We start from the raw sequence: 21,439 nt of genomic DNA on the forward strand, positions 1-21,439 counted from the left end.
GAGAGAGAGAGAGAGAGAGAGAGAGAGAATGAATACCCAATGTCTAGTCTTCCCTCCCAGCAGGCAACAAATGTTCCCAGAACGGTCACACTTTCCAGACTGGTCATCATTCTGGTTTCAGCTTCCTCTTTTTTTTTTTTTTTTTTTGAGACAGAATCCCGATCTGTTACTCAGGCTGGAGTACAGTGGTGTGATCTCGGCTCACTGCAACCTTCACTTCGTGGGTTCAAGCCAATTATCATGCCTCAGCATTCCAAGTGGCTGGGATTATAGGCTCATGCCACCTCACCCAGGTAATTTTTGTATTTTTAGTAGAGACTGGGTTTCACCATGTCACCCAGGCTGGTCTCAAACTCCTGTCCCCAAGTGATATGCCCACCTCAGCTTCCCAAAGCTCTGGGATGACAGGCCTGAGCCATCACACCTGGCCTCGGCTTCCTCTTCATTATTAGTCCTTGAGATTTCTCCAGTTTCTCAGAGTTCAGTTATGACTTCAAGAGAAGGTCCTTTGTATTTTTTTCAGCATGTGGGTATTCTATACAAAAAGGTTTTTTATCCGATCTAGTCTGCCACATTGCTGAAAGCCAAAGTACAAAAGAACTCTTGAAGGTTAGGGGATATCTGTTTCCACATGTCTTTAAGAGTTCAATGAAAGATTGGTTTCTAAACCCAGTCTGTAAAAATGTAGATTCCTGAGCCTTACCTCCATATTTTAGGAATCAGAATCTCCAGGGTTAGCCTCAGAATCTCCATTTTTAAACAAGCTTCCCAGGTGATTCCGATGTGCCAGTTTGAAGACTACTGAATTTTTTAATTTGACTTACCTTCAAAAGATGGCAAAAAAAAAAAAATTATTTCATTTCCTTTTCACTTCCTCTTTACCCTACCCAGAATTTATACCCTAATGAAATGGGAAAACGAACTCTAGATTTCAACTGGTAGATCAGTCAGCCACCTCCACGACAGTTACAGAAAACCGTAACACTCAGCAGCAAAAGTCAGGCCAAAAAATATCATTATTCCAGGCAGGCTTCTTGACCCCAGCAGCAAATTTCAATCTAGAAAACAGTCTCCATGCTGAGCTCTGCCTCCATAAGGATCACTGAGCATAACAGCTCAATCCTTCAAACTTCCCTAAAGAGTAACAGAAGAACTAAATGAAAACTGGGTCACCAGAAGACACTAAGATGCCCCGGGATCCCCTGAAATTATACACAAAATCGTTTGTGTGTGCTCAAGTATTATATGTAATAGTGGCAAATGTGTCATTTTATAAAGGCAAAACGGCTTTCTCCAGATTCTGGGAGGGTACTATGACTCCATTACTCTATATTCCTGCTACACAGAAAAAACACATTTCTGGTACAAGTAAGCATCTTTCAGTATTATTAACATATGTTCTTATTAGGCATAGTATTATAACTTCCCAAGTATATTCCGTAGAGCCTCAAAATAGAGTCATCACCTCAAAAAGGGGCCTCCACAAATTTACTTGGGAAGCACTAAACCTACTTCCCCCCATCATTCATTTTGGAGATTCATTCATTTTAAAGGCTCTGACTCACTGGCTCCAAAGCTAGCTCTGAAAAGCCCAGCTACAAAGAAGCTTCTTTAACATGTATTTTCTACATCTCTAACTACATCTCTCAAAAGATTGTGAAACAGTCTGAGAAATAATTGGTCTAATTTTAAAATTATCTCAAGAGTGTCTTTAACCCAATGCAGTTCCTTGAGGAATTTATGCTTACTATTACTATTTACTGTATTTAATATTACACGTTATATAGAATGATTATTATCCTCATGTCTTATGCTTATTTTATACATGCTAAGCTTACATCATCGTGTAGACACAGTCCTCACTGAATACAGTACATAATTTTTGACTGATTAGTAAATGGTCTCCACCCAGAACTTTGAATAAATCTTTCAACACCCTATAAAAGCTTCTAACTAATCCTCATACTTCTTACCACAACTTAATACAGTCTATAACCCCAGCCAAGTAGTGAAATGTTCTAAATAAACCAGGCTCCAAGATTAATTCTAATGAAAAAAAAAAAAAAAATCCGTGCGACTAACAAAACATAAGGTTGGAGCGACCCATCTTGGAGGAGTACGAAGGCTTCCATTCTGTACCTAAGAGGACAGGCCAAGTAACTGACGAGCACACCTGGAAGGCCAGAGCTTGAGTTCAAAGAAGACACATGCAACATAAAAGCACAACAGACAAGAAGAGATCACACACAAGTATATCCAGCCCTTTCAATTATAATCACACCAAGATTTCTTAGAATTCATTTTAGAATGAGGATTCTCAACCTTGGCACTACCAACATTTGAGGCCAGATAATTCTGTTATGGGATATTGCCCTGTGCACTGTAGGATGTTTAGCAGCAACCCTGGCCTCTAGAGGCCAGCAGCACCCCTTTTCCCCCAAGTTGTGACAAAAACGTCTCCAGGTGTTGCCAAATATCCCCTGGGGACAAAACTGCCCCTCCAACTCCCATTGAGAACCACTGCTCCAGGGGAAAACTGCAGCAGCTGACGTTTTGCTAGAGGTTTAAACCAGTATCTCTTTTCCTAAAATATAAAGAATCTTTTTTCTTTTTTTTTGAGCTGAGTTTGATACAGGATGCATAAACATTCACACGTCCAAAAATCCCAAGTTAAAAAAGGAAAAAAGGAAAATGTTCCAAGTGAGGGACTTTCTACAAAGTATGTAATCAGTACTCCTCAAAACTGTCAAGGTCATCAAAAACAGGGAAAAGTCTGAGAAACTGTTATAGTGTACAGAAGCCGAACAGACATGACAACTAAATGTAGTGTGCTATCCTGGATGGCATCCTGGAAGAAAAAAAGGAGGGTAGGTAAATACTAAGGAAATCTGAGTAAACTACGAATAATGTATCAGTATTGGTTCATTAATTGGGGCAAATATAGTAATGTGAGAGATTAATAAGAGAAATGGGTGTAGGGCTTATAGAAACTATGTAATTTTTCTGTAAATCTAAAGCTGATCTCAAAAATAAAGTTTTAAAAAAACTTTTTAATTAAAATGACACGAAGGCTATAAGAGAAAGGGTAAAACAAAGCTTTAAAAAGCATTCTTCCCCTGCGCAGGCTTCACTCTGGGAGCCCTTCAAAGGGAAGACACCTGAACAGATTGTTTGGATGAAGGAAAGAGATCAAGTGGCCAGAAAGAAAGTGAGAAAATAAAATTATTTTGTCCTCTTGCAACTGGGGGTGGGGAGATCTATATGTTTTAAATGAATTCATCAGTATTTCTTCTGACTGTGCCTTCCTACAAGACACAGCTCAAGGGTCAGCCTCAGAGACACATTTCCTGCATCCCTGAGCCCCTGGGCCTCGTTGCTTGTCTCCCCGGAGGTAAACTGTCATTCATCTGTTTACCAGAATCCCCACCCATGCAACACTGGTCCCCAGCTCTGCACAGGCAGTAACTCAGCCACTGCTGAACCCTCCCTATCAGACTCATCCGACTGTGAACCAGCAGCCGTCAAACCCACTGCTGGGTGCTTAATAAATGCTTGTTGGATGAACTCAAGCTAGGCACATAAATTCACACAGACTTCAAAAAGAGGGGAGAAGGAATGGTGCAGTCCTGGACAAGACAAAGAAGAAAAAGCCTCATAAATGCCCCCACATTCTCAGGGGTAATAGGGACCACATGCATTTGTGCAGCGGGCATGAAGAGGAGATAGGGTCCGCCGAATCCTGTACCTCTAACACGTGAATACTTCTAACACTTAAAAAGACTTGGATGTTATTCAGTGCAGTGGCCTCATTTTACAGAGACAGAAGCCAAAGCCAGGAGGGATTAGGTGACTTGCTCAAGGCCACAAAGCTAGTTATGGCACTGCCCTAATCACAAGGAGACCCAGACTCTAGAGCTAAATAACCCACCTCCACCTCTTACTAAATGTGCTAAGGCTGACAATTATTTCTTAATTAATAATAGCTGCTATCTACTGAGATTCTGCTGGGTGCCAAGCACACACTAAAAATCTCCACATTAATTCCATATTGCAATGAAGGAAACTAAGGTCAGAGAGGAAAGTAACATGGCTGTCACACTCCAAAGTCCTCCCTGGACTGTCACACACCAAAGTCCAAACTTTGGTCCCATGGTGTATTAGTCCGTTTCCACCTGCTGATAAAGACATAATCGAGACTGGGAAGAAAAAGAGGTTTAATTGGACTTACAGTTCCACATGGCTGGGGAGGCCTCAGAACCATGGCGGGAGGTGAAAGACACTTCTTACATAGCGGCAGCCAACAGAAAAATGAAGCAGCAGCAAAAGTGGAAACCCCTGATAAACCTATCAGATCTCATGAGACTTATTTACTATCATGAGAATAGCACGGGAAAGACCAGCCCCCATGATTCGATTACCTCCCCCTGGGTCCCTCCCACAACATGTGGGAAATCTGGGAGATGCCATTCAAGTTGAGATTTTGGTGGGGACACGGTCAAACCATATCATTCCGCTCTTGTCCCTCCAATCTCATGTCCTCACATTTCAAAACCAATCATGCCTTCTCAACAGTACCCCAAAGTCTTAACTCATTTTAGCACTAACCCAAAAGTCCACAGTCCAAAGTCTCATCTGAGACAAGATAAGTCCCTTCCGCCTATGAACCTGTAAAATCAAAAGCAAGGTGGTTACTTCCTAGATACAATGGGAGTACAGGTATTGGGTAAATACAGCCATTCCAAATGGGAGAAATTGGCCAAAATAAAGGGGTTATGGGCCCCATGCATGTCCAAAAGTCAGCCAGGCAGTCAAATTTTAAAGCTCCAAAATGATCTCCTTTGACTCCAGGTCTCTACATGGACTACATTTAGTTGTAATGTCTGTTTGGCTTCTTTAGGCTAAAACAGTTTCTCAGACTTTTCCCTGTTTTTGATAACCTAGAGTTTTGAGAAGTACTGGTTATATACTTTGTAGAAAGTCCCTCAAGTGGAATGTTTTCCTTTTTCCTTTTTTAACTTGGGATTTTTGGACGTGTGAATGTTTATGTATCCTGTATCAGCATGACATCCAGGTCACGCTGATGCAAGAGGTGGGTTCCCACGGTCTTGGGCAGCTTTGCCTCTGTGGCTTTGCAGGGTACAGACTCCCTCCCAGCTGCTTTCACCAACGGGCGTCGAGTGTCTGTGGCTTCTCCAGGTGCACAATGCAAGCTGTCAGTGGATCTACTATTCTGGGGTCTGGAGGGGAGTGGCCCTCTTCTCATAGCTCCACCAGGCAGTGCCCCAGTAGGGACTCTGTGTGGGGGCTCCCACCCCACATTTCCCTTCTGCAATGCCCTAGCAGAGGTTCTACATGAGGGCCCCATCCCTGCAGCAAACTTTTGCCTGGGCATGCAGGTGTTTTCATACATCTTCTGAAATCTAGGCAGAGTTTCCCAAACTCAATTCTTGACTTCTGTGCACCCGTAGGCTCAACACAATCTGGAAGCTGCCAAGGCTTGGGGCTTCCACCCTCTAAAGCCACAGCCCAAGCTCTACCTTGGCCTCTTTCAGCCAAACCTGGAACGGCTGGGACACAGGGCACACAGCATGGGGACCCTGGGCCCGGCCCACTAAACCACTTTTCCCTCCTGGGCCTCCAGGCATGTAATGGGAGAGACTGCCATGAAGGTCTCCCACGTGGCCTAGAGACATTTTCCCCACGGTCTTGGGAATCAACATTAGGCTCTTTGCTACTTATGCAAATTTCTGCAGGCAGCTTGAAGTTCCCCTCAAAAAATGGGTTTTTCTTTTCTACTGCATCGTCAGGCTGCAAATTTTCAGAGCTTTGATGCTCTGTTTCCCCTTTAAAACTGAATGCCTTTAATAGCACCCAAGTCACTTCTTGAATGCTTTGCTGCTTAGAAATGTAAAGTTCCACAAATCTCCAGGGTGGGGCAAAATGCTGCCAATCTCTTTGCTAAAACATAACAAAAGTTACCTTTGCTCCAGTTCCCAACAAGTTCCTCATCTGCATCTGAGACCACCTCAGCCTGGACATTATTGTTCATATCACTATCAGCATTTTTGTCAAAGCCATTCAACAAGTCTCCAGGAGGCTCCAAACTTTTCCCCATTTTCTTGTCTTCTGAGTCCTCCAAACTGTTCCAACCTCTGCCTGTTACCCAGTTCCAAAGTCACTTCAACATTTTCAGGTGTCTTTTCAGCAACATCCCACTTTATTACTACCAATTTACTGTATTAGTTCATTTTCAAGCTGCTAATAAAGACATACACCTGGGACTGGGAAGAAAAAGAGGTTTACTCGGACTTACAGTTCCACATGGCTGGGGAGGCCTCAGAATCAAGGCAGGAGGTGAAAGACACTTACGTGGCGGCAGCGAGAGAAAAATGAGGAAGAAGCAAAAGTAGAAACCCCTGATAAACCCGTCAGATCTCATGAGACTTATCACTATCATGAGAATAGCACAGGAAAGACCGTCCGCCATAATTCAATTACCTCCCCCTGGGTCCCTCCCACAATACGTGGGAATTCTGGGAGATACAATTCAAATTGAGATTTTGGTGGGGACACAGCCAAACCATATCACATGGTGATCTTCCCCATCCCATGCTTTGGCTGTCTCATGCGCCAGGCACTGTCCTAAATGCCTTTCATGGATGGACTCATCCATTCCTCACCTGAACCCTATGATGCTAGTGCTACCTGCAGCCCCATTTTACAGATGAAGAAACTCAAGCCTATTTTGACCTCCCAGTTCTCACAGGCAGCACGCAACAAACCTTATCCATAAATCAGGATGGCAAAAATTTTGCCTGCAGTTTCTTATAAAACTAAACATGCAATTACCGTTTGACCCAGCAATTGTACTCTTGGGCATTTAGAGAAATGAAAATGTATGTTCACACAAAAACCTGTACACAAATGTTTACAACATCTTTATTTGTAATAGCCAAAGACTGGGAGCAACCCAAATGTCCTTTGAACTATGGGTAAATGGTTCAATGCAGTTAATCTGTGGTTAAACAAAGGGTTAAACTGTGTTATGTCCATAACATGAAATAACAGCAAAAAGGAATGCACTATTGCTATAATACACATAACACTGGATAAAACTCCAGGAAATTATACTTGGTGAAAAAAACAGCTCCAAAAGGTTACATTGTGTACGACTCCATCAGTGTAACATTTTTGAAATGACAACATTTTAGAAATGGAGAATAGTGCTCCAGGGATTGGGGACAAGAGAGAGCATGATGGGGGGAGGTGGGTGGGGCTATAAAGACAGAATGAGGGAATCCTTATGATGAACTGTTCAGTCCCTTGATCGGTGGTGGATATATGAACCTACATGTGAGAAAACTGTACAGAAATACATTCGTGCTCTCGTGCATGTGCACACACACAAGTACAAATAAAATGAGGACACTCTGATCTGTGGCCTGTATCAATATATACTGTTGTGATAATGTATTACTGTTTTGCCAAATGTTACCACTGGGAGAAACTGGATAAAGTGTATGCTGGATCTCCCTCCATTAGTCCTTTTCTGTTTATTATTTACAGAGGGTTTGGCTCTGCCACCCAGGCTGGACTGCAGTGTTGCAATCTCAACTCACTGCACTCTCCACCTTCCAGGCTCAAGCAGTCCTCCCCAACTCAGCCTCCCAAGTAGCTGGGACTACAGGTGTGAGCCACGACGCCTGCCTACATTTTGCATTTTTTGTAGAGACTGTGTTTTCCTTTGTTGCCCAGGTTGGTCCTGTGCTCAAGAGATCTGCCTGCTTCAGCCTCCCAAAGTGCTGGGATTACAGGCGTGAGCTCACACCTGGCCCCTGTATTAATTCTTAAACTGCATGTAAATATACAATTATCTCAATAAGAATCACAAGTTAAAAAAAACTTGCCTGCCCAAAAGCTGGGCTAGATAATCTTCTATATTTCTTTCATCTCTTAAGACCTGCAAAATTCCCAATGTCTCCAAAGCCAGTCTTCTTTCCACTACACCACACAACAGCTTCAAAAGCCAAAGCAAAATTAACTCTTGGCAAAGGGAAACGAAGACAATAAGCCACCATTTCATAGAATTCTGCATTGCTAGTCATTTTACGTCCCCTCTGAAAATTACTAATTAGCTTTTTTCATTAAACTGACTTCTGGCCAAAAAATGGAAAATCTGATCCTATAAAACGTTCTTGTTCACCCAATAATCTCTCCCTATCTCTATGTGCCACCTCTACAATAAGAAGTAACCAATATACAAACTTCGGTTCTGAATCCTCCTTGGAAGCAACAGCGACAATGGATTATTGGTTCCCAAATGGTCAGCGGAGCACAAGAAACAGGACAGTGGGTCAGGAGCTGAGACAGACCCTAAATTCAGGCGTCACCCTGGCCAAGGTCACTTAAACCTGAATCTCGCCTTTCCCATCTATAGAATGGGGATGTGGAACCTCCTTCGTAGACTACTGGAACAATTTAGAGATAATCCACGTGCCTGGCACTAGTATTTATTAGTTCATTAGTAGTAACAACTGAGTCAAGCTCATTTTATGCACACCTGGCCATGAAGTTCCCATTCAAGGCCTTAGAATCCCCACCTCACCGAGGTTAATGGATAATCCAGAACCTTCCCCACCTGGACCTCTCCTCTTTCAAACACTGCACAGCTCATCTCATCTCATCTCCTCTCCTCTCCTCACCCCACCACCACCCCCACCAAAAGGAAAACAGACCAGCCTCGGGATCGGCCACGTGCTCAGCAGCCCCGCTCCTGGGCATATCTGCACCAGCCCGAGTCGGCTGTTACTATTATTACTATTGATGAATAACAACACCTAACGGTGCGTGGGAGTGGCCGACTCCCAAGGGAGGTGTGCGGAACTCCCGCCCCGCGCAGCCCAAAGCCCCTCAGATGCAGATTTCGGGCTAAAAATCCTAAGAATATATACAACAGCTTTCCTGGTAGGGGAAAGGCGCGAGTTGTGAAGTTTCTAGAGTGCATTTTTCCGCGTTTCCCTGAGTCGCTTCGCAGGGGCGATGCTGCCTGCGGCTGAGGGTGTGGGCATCGGGGTTCGCGACTGGAGGCCCTGGAGGTCCGCAGCTGGGCTGGACCCGGTCCCAGGGCGCCCGCTTCCCAGCTGAGCGCGCAGGAGGGGTCCCGAGCGCCGGGGCGGGGTCGCCACCTTACTCACCTTCAGTGCTTCTCTTCGCCTCCCGGTAGCGCTCCCACAGGTAGCGCTTCATGTCCGGGGCGGTCCCCGGTGCGGTGCACAAGGGCCGGGCGGGGCCCACACACGGCCGCCCCCGAGCCGCGGTCCCGCAGCCACCCCGCAGAGTCGCCGCTGTCGCCGCCCTCGCTCCGGCCCCGCGGGCCACCACCACCGCCGCTGCCATGGTCATGCCTGCTGCCTGCTTCCTGTTGCCGCCGGCACCACCGCCACCGCGCCGCTCTGCGACTGCTACCGCCCGGCCCAAGATCTACCCGCGCTCTGCCCTGCAGGCGGGCCGCTCCTGCGTCGGAACACGTGGCGGCGCAGGCCCGCCCTCCAGCCGCTGCGGGGCGGGGAGTGGGCGGGGAAGTGGGAGGGGCCGGATAGGGGCGGGGTCTGTCAGGGAGTGGGCGGGGAGGGGCGGGGCCGGGGGCCCCACGCCCAGCCTGCTGAGGTCAATTTGAGAGTGGCACGAGGGTGGCCGTGTGGTGGCGCGCAGGCCACATGCGATGGAATGATGAGGTACGACCCCGGCGCCGCCCGCCCAGCTCCGCCGCACCTTCCCCCTGCCTTCTGGGGCTGACCCCCAGCTCTGGCCGCACAGACAGCGCCCCTCCCACCCCAGCTGCTCTGGCCCTGGCCCCAGAAAGTGACCTCTCTCCGCATTAATGGCCTCTGGCAGTCTAATTAATGGCAGTCTGGACCTCCCCTGGATCGTGGGACCCCTCTGGGACGTCCCGGATCCCCAGCTTAGATTTATCCAGGACCTGTGAGTGGGTGGCTGGGCCGAGGCTCCACTCGTGGGCTGATGTCGGCTGGAGGATCCCAGCCCCTTGATACCTCAGTAAGTTTGAAGGGCACTACCATTACACAGCCTGGAAGGCCAATGCCCCACCCTAGATTTCCGCCTGGCAACAGAGCTCCTCGGAATACGGTCACCCAGCTCATGCCTCTGCCCACGCTAACGGCTCGGTGCACAGGTCTTCTCTCACACCTGCTAGGCTGCACCCGTCCTGTGCCTGTGGTTCCACTAAAGCCAAATGAACAGTAACTTCCTTGTCTGAGGGCAATTCTGTGTAGACTGAGTCAGACACAGCTTCTGCAGGAAAGACTGATGTGGCCCAGCCAGAACCCTGCTGAAAATCGCTGGAAGGCAAGGACTTCCCAAGCTGTGCAGGTGGAGTAGGCGGAATAGGCGTCAAGGCTGGCACTCTGCCAAGGAGACCATACTGGCTTGTGTGAAATGGGTGGAGCACAGTTTAAGACAAATAACCCAAGGCATTAGTGTATGCTCCAGTTGTGGGATGGAGGGGTCTGGAGGTGTTTCATGGAAAAAGGTGGCATCTGGGTTAAACCACCATTTATTGAAGGCTTGCTGTGTGCAGTATCTCATGCAATCCTCTCAGTAATCCTGAAAAGCAGACTCCATAGTTTCTCCAGTTTTACAATATAGTCATCCCTCTGTACCTGCCGGGAATTGGTTCCAGAACACCTGCCCCATACATACATAACAAAATAGGCGATACTCAAGTCCTTTATATAAAATGGCTAGTATTTGCGCACACACATACTTCTATATATTTTAAACCATCTTGATTACTTTTTTTTTTTTTAAGACAGAGTCTTTCTCTGTCAGCCAGGCTGGAGTGCAGTGGTATGATCGCAGTGCACTGCAGCCTCGACCTCCTGTGCTTAAGCAATCCTCTCACTGAGCCTCCTGAGTAGCTGACATTACAGGCGTGAACCACCACGACCAGCTAATTTTTGTATTTTTTCGTAGAGATGGGGTCTCGCCATGTTGCCTAGGCTGGTCTCAAACTCCTGGACTCAAGCAATCTGCCCACCTTGGCCTCCCAAAGTGCTGGGAGTACAGGTGCAAGCCATTGCACCAGGCCTCAATTACTTTTCATACCTAATACAATGTAAATGCTCTGTAAATAGTTGTGATACTGCATTTTCTATTTGTATTACTTTTCATTGTTGATTTTTTTTCTAATATTTTTATCCATGGTTGATTGAATCCACGAATGCAAACCTGCATATACAGAGGACTGACAGTAGTGAAACCGAGGCCAAGAAAGATGAAATAACTTTCCTAAAACCACACAACTGAACCCATTCTTCCATTTGGCTTCCTAACATATAGTATGTAGGATTTAGGCGGGTGATAGGGAAGAAAGTAGCCAATAAGTAATCCTTAACAGCTAATGGTTAATGTTTTATGAATCACTGATAAAATGAGACAATAAAATGTTTAAAACAGATATGATATCAAATACATGAGCTCTGGTACTTTAAACTCACTTTATGATTTTAGTTATATGCCAAATTATATATTTCTTACTTCGTGTTTCATAAAAAGGGTTGGTGACAGCAATTGTAAATTTTGTTCATGTGGAAAATTAATTCATAAATTCAAAATAAACTATAGCAATGCAAAAATAATACAATTAGAATTTTAATAACATTGCTTCTGTATACTTTTGGATATGGAACACTATGAGATCAAATTGCTCTACCTACCATAGAAATGTGAATCACCTAAAAATTGTTCTCCTTAAGTAAAATGAGTTACAATGTTTAAGTGCCTAAATAATCGTATTTCCAGACCTTGGTTATTATCATCCTGTGTATTTTAGAAGAAAATATCCAATAAAAGAGTTCTAATTAAAGACAAGTGGAAACAACAGATGCCAAAAAGCCCATGATACATTTTTATTCTTTATTAATATCATTTGAGGTCTTCAACAGTTTTGTTTCAGTGTGAAATCTTCTCTGCAAAAAAGACTTCTGAGATATCGAAATACAATCTGGGCTATGAAAAAGCCACTTTTCTGATATGAGCTCATATTCCCAAGGGTTTTTTGTACTAAGAGGCCGTGGCAGGGAATGGTGGTAATTGGCGGTGATTTTGCCTTCTCCACTCTCACTTTTAGCTAACAACATTCTTTGCCTTGAAAGCTTTATTAAACCATTCATTTTACCCAAAGATAAAATGTTAGAGGAATAGTCTTTCTTTTTCTTTGATGCTTCCTTTCCTGAGCCATTCCATATTTCAGCATGATTTTGCGTCTTCCGTTGTATCTTTTCCTCAGCAGATATGCAAATAATGGGTTTCTTTTTCCCTTTTCCAGCAGCACATTTTGATTTATCCGAAATTGTCTGAAGTGCCAAGTCCATTCTTCTAGCCCTGTGTAATTTATCTGCATTCATGCACATTGCAGAGCTCACTGTATTAGAACTCTGAGCACTGTGGTAGTTTAATTTAAGCAAGTGCTCCCATAATGAGAAGCCATTCCTAGAACCCTCAGAATGTTGCTGGCTCATACCTTGAGGCCAACATCTCTGGCTCCGGATCCACTCAATTTCTCTCAGAAGGCTGCAAAAGATCAAAAGTTGTCAAGAGGTCATATATATAACATGAATAACCAGAAGCATATTTCTGTTTGGAACATGAAATAAAGACTCACTGCAGAATTCCATGGATTGATGAATGAGAAGATCCCAGGTGGATCACCCTTAAATCAAGTGATCTGTACAAATAGCCTACTGCCTCAATCATGACGTGATGACAAGAGTCACTTGCCAATAACTGACCTGCTAGATATTTGAAAATAAGAATATTAGACTTTTTATTACTCCTGGCTTCACACATTTAAAAGAGAAGGATAACAAACATTTATAAAAAGTGGCATTGGAGCATGACTTATTTGTAATATTCTGCCAAAAATACTTAACCTGAGCCTAATCATAAAGAAACAATCCAATCAGGCTGGACGCAGTGGCTCATGCCAGTAATCCATTCACTTTGGAAGGCTGAGACATGTAGATTACTGGAGCCCAGGAGTTCAAGACCAACCTGGGCAACATGGCAAAACTCCATCTCTACAAAAAATACAAAAATTAGCTGAGCATGGTAGCGCGTGACTATAGTCCTAGCTACTTGGGAGACAGGTGGGAGGATCGCTTGAGACCAGGAGGCAGAAGTTGCAGTGAGCCAAGATTGTGCCACTGCATTCCAGCCTGGACGACAGAGTGAAACCTTGTCTCAAAAAAATAGAAAGAAAGAAAGAATCAGACAGATACAAACTGAAGGACATTGGGATAGGGATGGGAGAGTGGAACCTGACTTCAACTCTTCAAAATAGTCAATGTCATAATGACAAAACAAAGGTACTTAAATCTAGACTAAAAGAGACAAATGCAATGCAAGATCGTCAATAAGTTAACAGCTATAGAGGACATTACTAGATACTTGGGGAGATTTGAATATGAACTATAGTTAGATAATAGTCTTAGGCAATAGTTAAATTTCCTGGGTTTGATTATTGTGGTTATATGGGAGAATGTCCTTGTACTCAGAAGACATATGCTGAAGTATGGTATTTAGACATAAAAGTGTCATGTTTGCAACTAACTTTCAAATGGTTCAGAAAAAATATATATGTATATATGTGTCTGTGCCTGTATATGAAAGACAGAACACAGATGTGGCAAAATATTAACAACTGGTGGGCTAGGTGCGGTGGGTGGCTCATGTCTGTAATCCCAGCCCTCTGGGAGGCTGAGGAGGTAGGATTGCTTGAGTCCAGCAGTTTGAGACCAGCCTGGGCAACATAGGGAGACCCTGTCTCTATACAAAACAATAATAACAATTTTAAAAAACAATTGATGAAGATAGGTGAAGGTTATATGATCTTTCACTACACTATTCTTGAAATTTCTCTGAAGGTTTGAAATTTTTCAAAATAAAAAAATTGAGAAAAAAATTTTCCAACTGCCACAGTCAATGAATTGAATTCTCGACCTGGTGCAGTGGCTCATGCCTATAATCCCAGTACTTTGGGAGGCTGAGGCGGGCAGATCACTTGAGGTCAGGAATTCAAGACCAGCTTGGCCAACATGGCAAAACCCTGTCTCTACTAAAAACACAAAAATTAGCTGGGCGTGGTGGCATGCACCTGTAATCCCAACTACTTGGGAGGCTGAGGCAGGAGAATCGCTTGAATCTGGGAGGCGGAGGTTGCAGTGAGCTGAGATTGTGCCACTGCACTCCAGCCTGGGCGACAGAATGAGATTCCATCTTCAAAATAAGAAGAAGAAGAAGAAGAAGAAGAATAAAATTGAATTCTCTAAAATTTGTTAAAATAAAAACAATCCATTTTACAATCTAACTTGCAGATGGTACTTATTTATTCATTTTACCCATTTACAAGACTACTTTTAAGGGGCTGGACTTATACCATTGATTATAAACATAACGTAAGGCTGGTGTGTATAAGGCACTGATTCAGAAACGTGATAAAGAGACTGCTGCCTATGTAAAGGCTAAAAACACTGACAGATGACCCAGTCCCTGTTCCTGTGTTAACAACAATAACAGCAAATATATATAATTACCATCTGTCAGGACTGTGTAATCTTATAACATATAAATTATCATCACCTGTCCACCTGGTTCAAAAACGAAAATTTATCAATCTGTAAAGTGAAAAGTGTCTTTCCCTTCTCTGTCCCCATCTGTGCAGTCTTCTAAAATGGAACCAATGACGTTAGTTTCTAATGTGTCCTTCCAGAGAATTTTTAGTGCATGTTTCATTTTACTTGTCTTTTAAAAATGAGCATGCTGGATGAGGTTAAGGAACTTATTCTAGTTCATGGAAGAACAGTCCTGGGTCAGCCTCATCCTGAAGTCCATGCCCTGCACTACTGCACTAGGCTGCCTCTTCCCCATTGTGGATTGTGCTCCTGAATATCAGCTGTGGCTTCTGGTCACAGAGATGTTCTCTCTCTGTGGCTTTGCTTCATGGATCAGACCCTGTATCTCACATGCCTGCAGCTTTCTCTGGAAATCCTATAGGAAATTTCAGCTGCTGTCTCTGCTTAGTGATCTGGGACTATGTTTCTTCTTTTTGAACTATTTTCATGACTCCCTGTGATGTTCCCAGGTGCCTCAGTCTAGCTCAACAGAAGACATTTGTGAATTACCCTGTTCTTGATGACCAAGTTGCATTGGCCTTAAAAGAAAAAGTGGAGAAAAATAGAAACTGGATGTGTCATGTGGTGGCAAACACAGAACCCATTCTCAGAGATACTCTGGGCACCAATAACCAGATTCATAGGTGTGACTGACTCTCTTCATTCTGCCCAAGTCCCCTGAAGAGAATCTGACTTGCTATGGGATTGAGATTTTCATGCAGACAAGTTTCTGGTGCCCTTTGCATACACTACTTCATGCCCTTGCTACCCGCCTCCATCTTGGCCACACACAACTCCTCAGGCCCCTTTTCCCTGGTGACCCATTCTAGACCTGACCTATAGCTTTGACCTCAGAACTTTCTTGGATGCAATCTGACTCAGGCAGCAAGCAAGCCAGGGAAAGGACATTCTTGCCTCATCTCCATCCCCAGTTTACCCCATTTTTCTTGGAGCTGGTACCAGTTGGGTCAACCCAGTCAGTCCTCCCAACCCAGAAAAGAGGAAAGACCAGAATTGGTGAATTTAAATTGGAGAGATGTCACTGAACCTCTTCCCACCTCAAACCTTTGCCCTGGATGGCGAGGGAACCTAACATTTAATTTTGTACTCTATTGGCTGTTTTGCATACATTATATCATTAAATCTTCACAATTACCCTATAGGTAGACTGTATTATAACCTCTTGATTGGTAAGAAAATTGAGACTCAGAGAGGTTACGTCCACAAGCCAAGAAAATAGCAGAACTGGGATTCCAACTCAAGTTCCTAGGATCCAGGACCACAACTTCTACAAGTGAGAAAAGAGAACACTATTCTTCCTGTTTTGTTGGTTCCAGGGATGATTTTCCATAAAAATACATCTAGAAAAAAAGCATCAGTTACCTTTTCTATGTCGTACTTCTGGACAGAGCCACACCCATCTTATTTCCAGTGGAATGTGAATTGGGGGTGGGGATGGGGGGAAGGTCCCATGAACACTCTTACTAATCTGTTCTCAGATTTTAAGTAGGAAGTTTTCCTAGTCTCCCCACTTTATTTTCAGTGCTTAACATTAAAAAGATGGTAGAATATTTATTATTTCCTTAGAAAAACAAAACAAGATATTTCATCCAAAGAGAGTCCTCTATCCTATTAAGTACTCTCCTAAAGCACAATTTTCCTAATTTTATTCTACTGAAATTAAAATTAAGTCCTGTTCCTCTTGCTTCCTATAATACCTGCTGTCACCTAACAAGTGGATTTTTGCAATGCCAGTCCAGCGTGAGAGATGTTTACTTTTTCCCGGGCCGACAGCAACAGTCCAGGCAGTTGTCTCCAGGTGACAGTGAAATCTCTCCAGTGTTGACAGAGGTCTCAGGAAGTTTCCCTGAATGAATAACTCAGTGGATGAACCACCCCGGGAGGGATAGTTCATTACTGGGCAGCATCCACTGAGTTATTCTGTGCTGGGAGCGAATGAGATTAAGAAGTGAGGACAATCACAGCCCATGGTCTCTGTCTACATTCTAGAAGATGGGCTGCAATTGTAAAGAGGAAGGAAGGTTTGGCACTGTCTAAAGGCTCTTTGTTGAACGTTTCTTTTTGTTTGATAATTAGGCTGTGTCTAAAGTTTCTTTGTCCAAAATCTTTAAGTTTGAGAAACTAAGTGTGTTTGCTCATTCTTTTTTCCTTTTTTAAACTACGAACTTAACCTAGAAGTGTTTGCTTATTCTTTCCATAAATGTGTGTATCTATAAACAGGTTAGGGAGAAAGCTGTGTATCATTGTCCCAAAAAAGTAAAAGGGTGCTATTGGATGTCTCCATGGGCCCTCAATTTCTGCTCCAAAGAAAACAATCAGAGAGGTTAAGGGGTCCTTTCCCCCACCCCTCTCTACTGAAACCATGGCCTAGTCTGGCTCAAAAGGACCTGCTTGCAGATGGCAAGTAGCATCCTCTGTTGTCTTCCCCTAGTTCTGCATGAACTCAGTGTACCAATTAAAGGAGATGGGCCTGTGCAGAAGCCCCACCTTTAAGCAGAGGGAACAGATTGTTCTCTCTTAAACAGGCTTTCGTCTCTACCACCAAAATTGAACATTACCTGTGACCTCTGTGTTGCTAAACACAGTGGTCTGTTCTCAATCTGGTGGTCAGTTCTCAACACTCTCCTCTCTTGGCTTCAATGATCTGACTGCTTCTCGACCTGCCTCTGGAGCCATTCTTCATCTTTTACTACAGCCCTTTCCTCTTCTCACCCCTTAAATACTGGCATTATTCCAAGTTCTACCTCTGGCCATTGTCTTGTCCCACATTCTTCTTACTTCTTTCAACCATTCTACTGAGTTGAGCCAGCAGTGTACACTAAGGACTCCCAGATGTTTTCTCTGGCTCAGTCTTCAAGCTCTTAAGCACCAGACTCATACGTCCTACTGCCTACTGAATGTCTCTACTTGGATAGAAAATTCAAACTCAACAGGCCCCAAATTAGCTCACTGTGGCTCCCACCCCACCCTACCAAACTGTGCTCCCTCTCTTGCAATGCCAACAGCATCATGCACCCAGGTGCACTGACCTATGATATAGTCGTAAACTGGGAAATGCTTTTGGCTTTCTCTCACCTCCCACATCTAGTCAAGCACCGAGCCTGTTGGATTTACCTACCAAGTCTCAAATCTGACACTTTCTCTCCATTTCTACCATCCCCTCTTAGTTTACCAATTCCATCCCCCATTTGGTCACAAGATTGTTGTATCCTAAACACAAACTTACTCATGCCCCTTAATGCTGGAAATCCTACAGCAGCTGCCCTGTCAAGCCCCTGAGCCTGGTAAACCATGCTGATTCCTCCAGCATCATTCCCCAACTCTCCCCATTCCAGAGTTTCAAACCACCCAAGTTCTTCCTTCCTTGACATTGTTCATGCTGATCCTCCTTACCTAAAATGCTCCTCATGAACTTCTTCACCAGGCACCTGTCAGAACTCAGCCCAAGCCACTGTCTCTGGAAAGTCTTCCTTCTTGCCTATTTTCTGTGGGTCCCTGTGCCCTCTCCAGTGTCTGTCACAGTACACAACACATTGGATTGCACTTCTCTTCATGTGCTTGTCACCCCAACAAGACCACAAACTCCTAGAGCTCACAAACAGCGGGAAGGGCTTCGGACTTGGGGTCAGAGAAATGCATGCCAAGTCTTAGGTCAACGTACTAGCTGTTCCTGGTCTTTGTGAGCCTCGATGATTATAATATCTAATCCATAGAATTATCTGGTCAAATGTACTGGGGCAGGTCATGTGTTATATCTGCTATTCCCTCAGCTTTAAAATTAGTTCAGTGACCTTTAGAGCCCTTTCCAGGTCTAAAAGTTTTCTAAGTTTATGAGGCCTACTTGACAATTCTTTTGCAGCCAATAGGGTTTATGCATATATAAACTATTAAAAATGATTAAGCCTACACAAATGAAAAGTAAGCTCTGTTAACACACATAAACTGGCTTGCTGGATTAACCAGGGTTCTCCATTTCTTCTATAAAACATACTCCCCAATGTCCAGGTAACACTAAATGCCTGCAGCTAGCAGGCTCATCTCTACTTTGCTGGCATACTTCTGTTCCCAACAGTTGGGTTCTGGCATACCCCAGAGTCAATTGAGTATGTCAGTCTAATTAGGTAATTTAATTGACTGCAATGCAGATTAATAAGATATGAGTATGAGATAAAAAGGAGTTGTTTTCTCTGAAAACCAGACTGAATTCTTGGGAAAGGCTCAATATCCTGAGCTGCTAAGAAAAATAAGTCCAAATTATGAGTGGACAAGACAACTGCAAAAGATTGAGGGAGGAAAAGGTGGCAACTTAGAAGGAAACTGCACACAGACTGCATCAAATTGTTGTCACCCTTCAGAAACCAAAACTAGAAATGGAGGGTGATGCATTTTGAGAAGATGACATCTAATTCCAATCAGAGGACCCATTAAAGAGAGAGAGAGAGAAAGAGAAAGAGAGAGAGAGAGAGATTTTAATTATACATTTAAAAAAGTCTGGAGAAAGAATGGATTTATATTTAAATTAAAATTAAAATGTAAGGTTTGTCTGTATCATTTATCTGACTTGGATTAAGAGACCAACTGCTGTAGTTGAAGAGGGTTCTGGCTGAGCTGGGAATTTTAAAATGAAACAAAGAGAAGGGACTGACTCTCAGAGGGGCTGAGAGTCACCCACTAGACACTAGAGCCTTTGTTTAATTTCTTCCTTCTAAATTTGACTAAGATGGTTGGCATTTCTTTTAAAAAGAATCCCAGGCAGAGAGAAGTAACATAATGTTCATCTACCACACTTCATCCAAAACAAACAGTTCAGTACAGAACACTCAGCTTGATATAATGGAACATGAAAAAGCCACATTTCTGTCCTTTTCTCCCACTTATATGGTATCTCAATAGCCAAATGTAAAACACTCATCAAAGGAGGGCAATAAGATTGCTCTGTGTTGGAGGTAGCTTAGAACATTAATCACAGAAATCTTCATTTTATAGTTAGGGTTCCTACTAAAATCTCTAGAATTAAGTCTTACTAGGTTAATGTTTGTACTTGAAACTGGATTTGTCACCCTCTCACAAATCTGTCATTTTAATATGTGCTTACTGTAATCTCATATATAAAAATGTGATTTTATAATTAAAATCTTAATTACCAAAAATTACTGGAAGCCCACTATTTTCATACCCCTTGGAAGATTACACTGTGTTATACATGTTGATCAAATGTAATAATACAGCCTGGTCACATAGCAATACCTCATTTCTACAAAAAATGTTTTAAAAATAGTCAGGCATAGTGGCGCATGCCTATAGTCCTAACTACTTGGGAGGCTGAGACCAGAGAATTACTTGAGCCTGGAAGTTTGAGATGACAGTGAACTACGATCATGCCACTGTACTCCAGAGCCTATGTGATAGGGACTGTCTCAAAACAAAAAAGTAAAATAATAAAAGATCAAGAAAGGTGTCACGACATTCAAGCTAGCAATTATCATTAATCTGAACTCTAAAATGAAATCTGAAAAGTCAACTAAAGATCATTGTTTTCCATAGATAAAAGCACAATTGGGTTGTTCTTTCAATACTGTTAGCCTAGAGCAGAGCCATCATTTCCATTGGATAACCCAAGACAAATTACCCAGAAAGAACCTGCCTATCCACTTCTCAGCCTACCTACAGTGAGAGAGCACCCATCTACATACAGCTAGGGCTGTTTCTGATGTTTTGAAGATGCAAAGAATACATGATAAGGCCTCTGCCCTCAGGAGTTCACAATCTGTTTGAGAGGTTAAAATACGCACCTCAGAGAGGAAGAGAAAATGTGTGTCACAAACACGTCCTTTGTACTCTTTCATGGATTCTGGATCCACAAAATGACCTTAGAATATAATATTAGAAAGCTCTTGTGAAGATTATGCTAGAGGAAAGGCTCTGGGCTCCTCACACTTACCTACTTTGCAAAAATCCTGTACTGGCTTTCAGTTGCTCTTACGGTAACACCCCAGATCTTTGACTGGGCCTGAGAGGCCTGCGACCCACCCCCCGGCATCTCTCTAACATCCTCCTCGTGCACCTCCTTCCGCACATTGCTCTCTGCACTCTGGGACCTTAAAACGCCCCCCAGCCTCGAAAATTCTGTTCCTACTTCCTAGATGACTCTTCTCCTCCCTCTCTCCCACTACTAGTGAGCCACCTCTCATCCTGCAGATCCAATTTCAGCATCACTTCCTGAGATGCATCCCCAACCCACGTTCCTTCCATCTGACAGATCAAGGTCACCTGTTAGTACTTGTATTTTCCCATGATAGCACTTTCCCCAACTATAGTTAAGCCATTGTGCATTTAGTTGTCTAACTGCTGTCTCCATGGTAACGTTTTCCACAGCTGCAGTTAAATTGTGTATTTAAGTTGTCGACAGCCTTCTCCCCCAGTGTGAGCTCAGGGAAGGCAGCGTTGGTCTCTATGGGTCTGGTTCATTGTTATACTCCCAGGAACTAACATAGAGATTGTCACTTAATAGGTGCAGTAAATATTATAATAAATGAATGATAAGAATATAAGTAATTAACATTCAAATGCCCTTAATAATCAATACCTGCACTTCTAAAGTGGGAGGGTAAATCTGAATTAGCTGAGGCATTTCCTCCATCATACATTCATTCATTTGGCAAGTGTTTATTGAGTACCTGCTAAGTGCCACCCACTGTTCTAAGAGCAGGGTATACAATGGTGGAGAA

General features: G+C 43.5%; 2 protein-coding genes across 2 annotated transcripts in view; both read right to left on the minus strand.

Annotated features, from left to right (window-relative positions):
* The window catches only part of NT5DC3 (5'-nucleotidase domain containing 3), a 66,644-nt gene extending 57,145 nt beyond the window's left edge, over positions 1–9,499 (minus strand). Inside the window, exon 1 of the mRNA XM_017895341.1 lies at positions 9,195–9,499. Coding sequence (XP_017750830.1) covers positions 9,195–9,402 — 208 coding nt within the window. The 5' untranslated portion in view covers positions 9,403–9,499. The remainder of the gene's footprint in view (positions 1–9,194) is intronic.
* Positions 9,500–11,921: 2,422 nt separating this feature from the next.
* LOC108544245 (putative tetratricopeptide repeat protein 41) overlaps positions 11,922–21,439 on the minus strand; it is a 90,154-nt gene continuing 80,636 nt past the window's right edge. The window contains 2 exon segments of the mRNA XM_017895296.1: positions 11,922–12,591; positions 12,683–12,812. Coding sequence (XP_017750785.1) covers positions 11,928–12,591; positions 12,683–12,812 — 794 coding nt within the window. The 3' untranslated portion in view covers positions 11,922–11,927.

Source organism: Rhinopithecus bieti, unplaced genomic scaffold, assembly GCF_001698545.2.
Source record: "Rhinopithecus bieti isolate Rb0 unplaced genomic scaffold, ASM169854v2 scaffold_24306, whole genome shotgun sequence".
In the NCBI taxonomy this organism is placed as follows: Eukaryota; Metazoa; Chordata; class Mammalia; order Primates; family Cercopithecidae; genus Rhinopithecus; species Rhinopithecus bieti.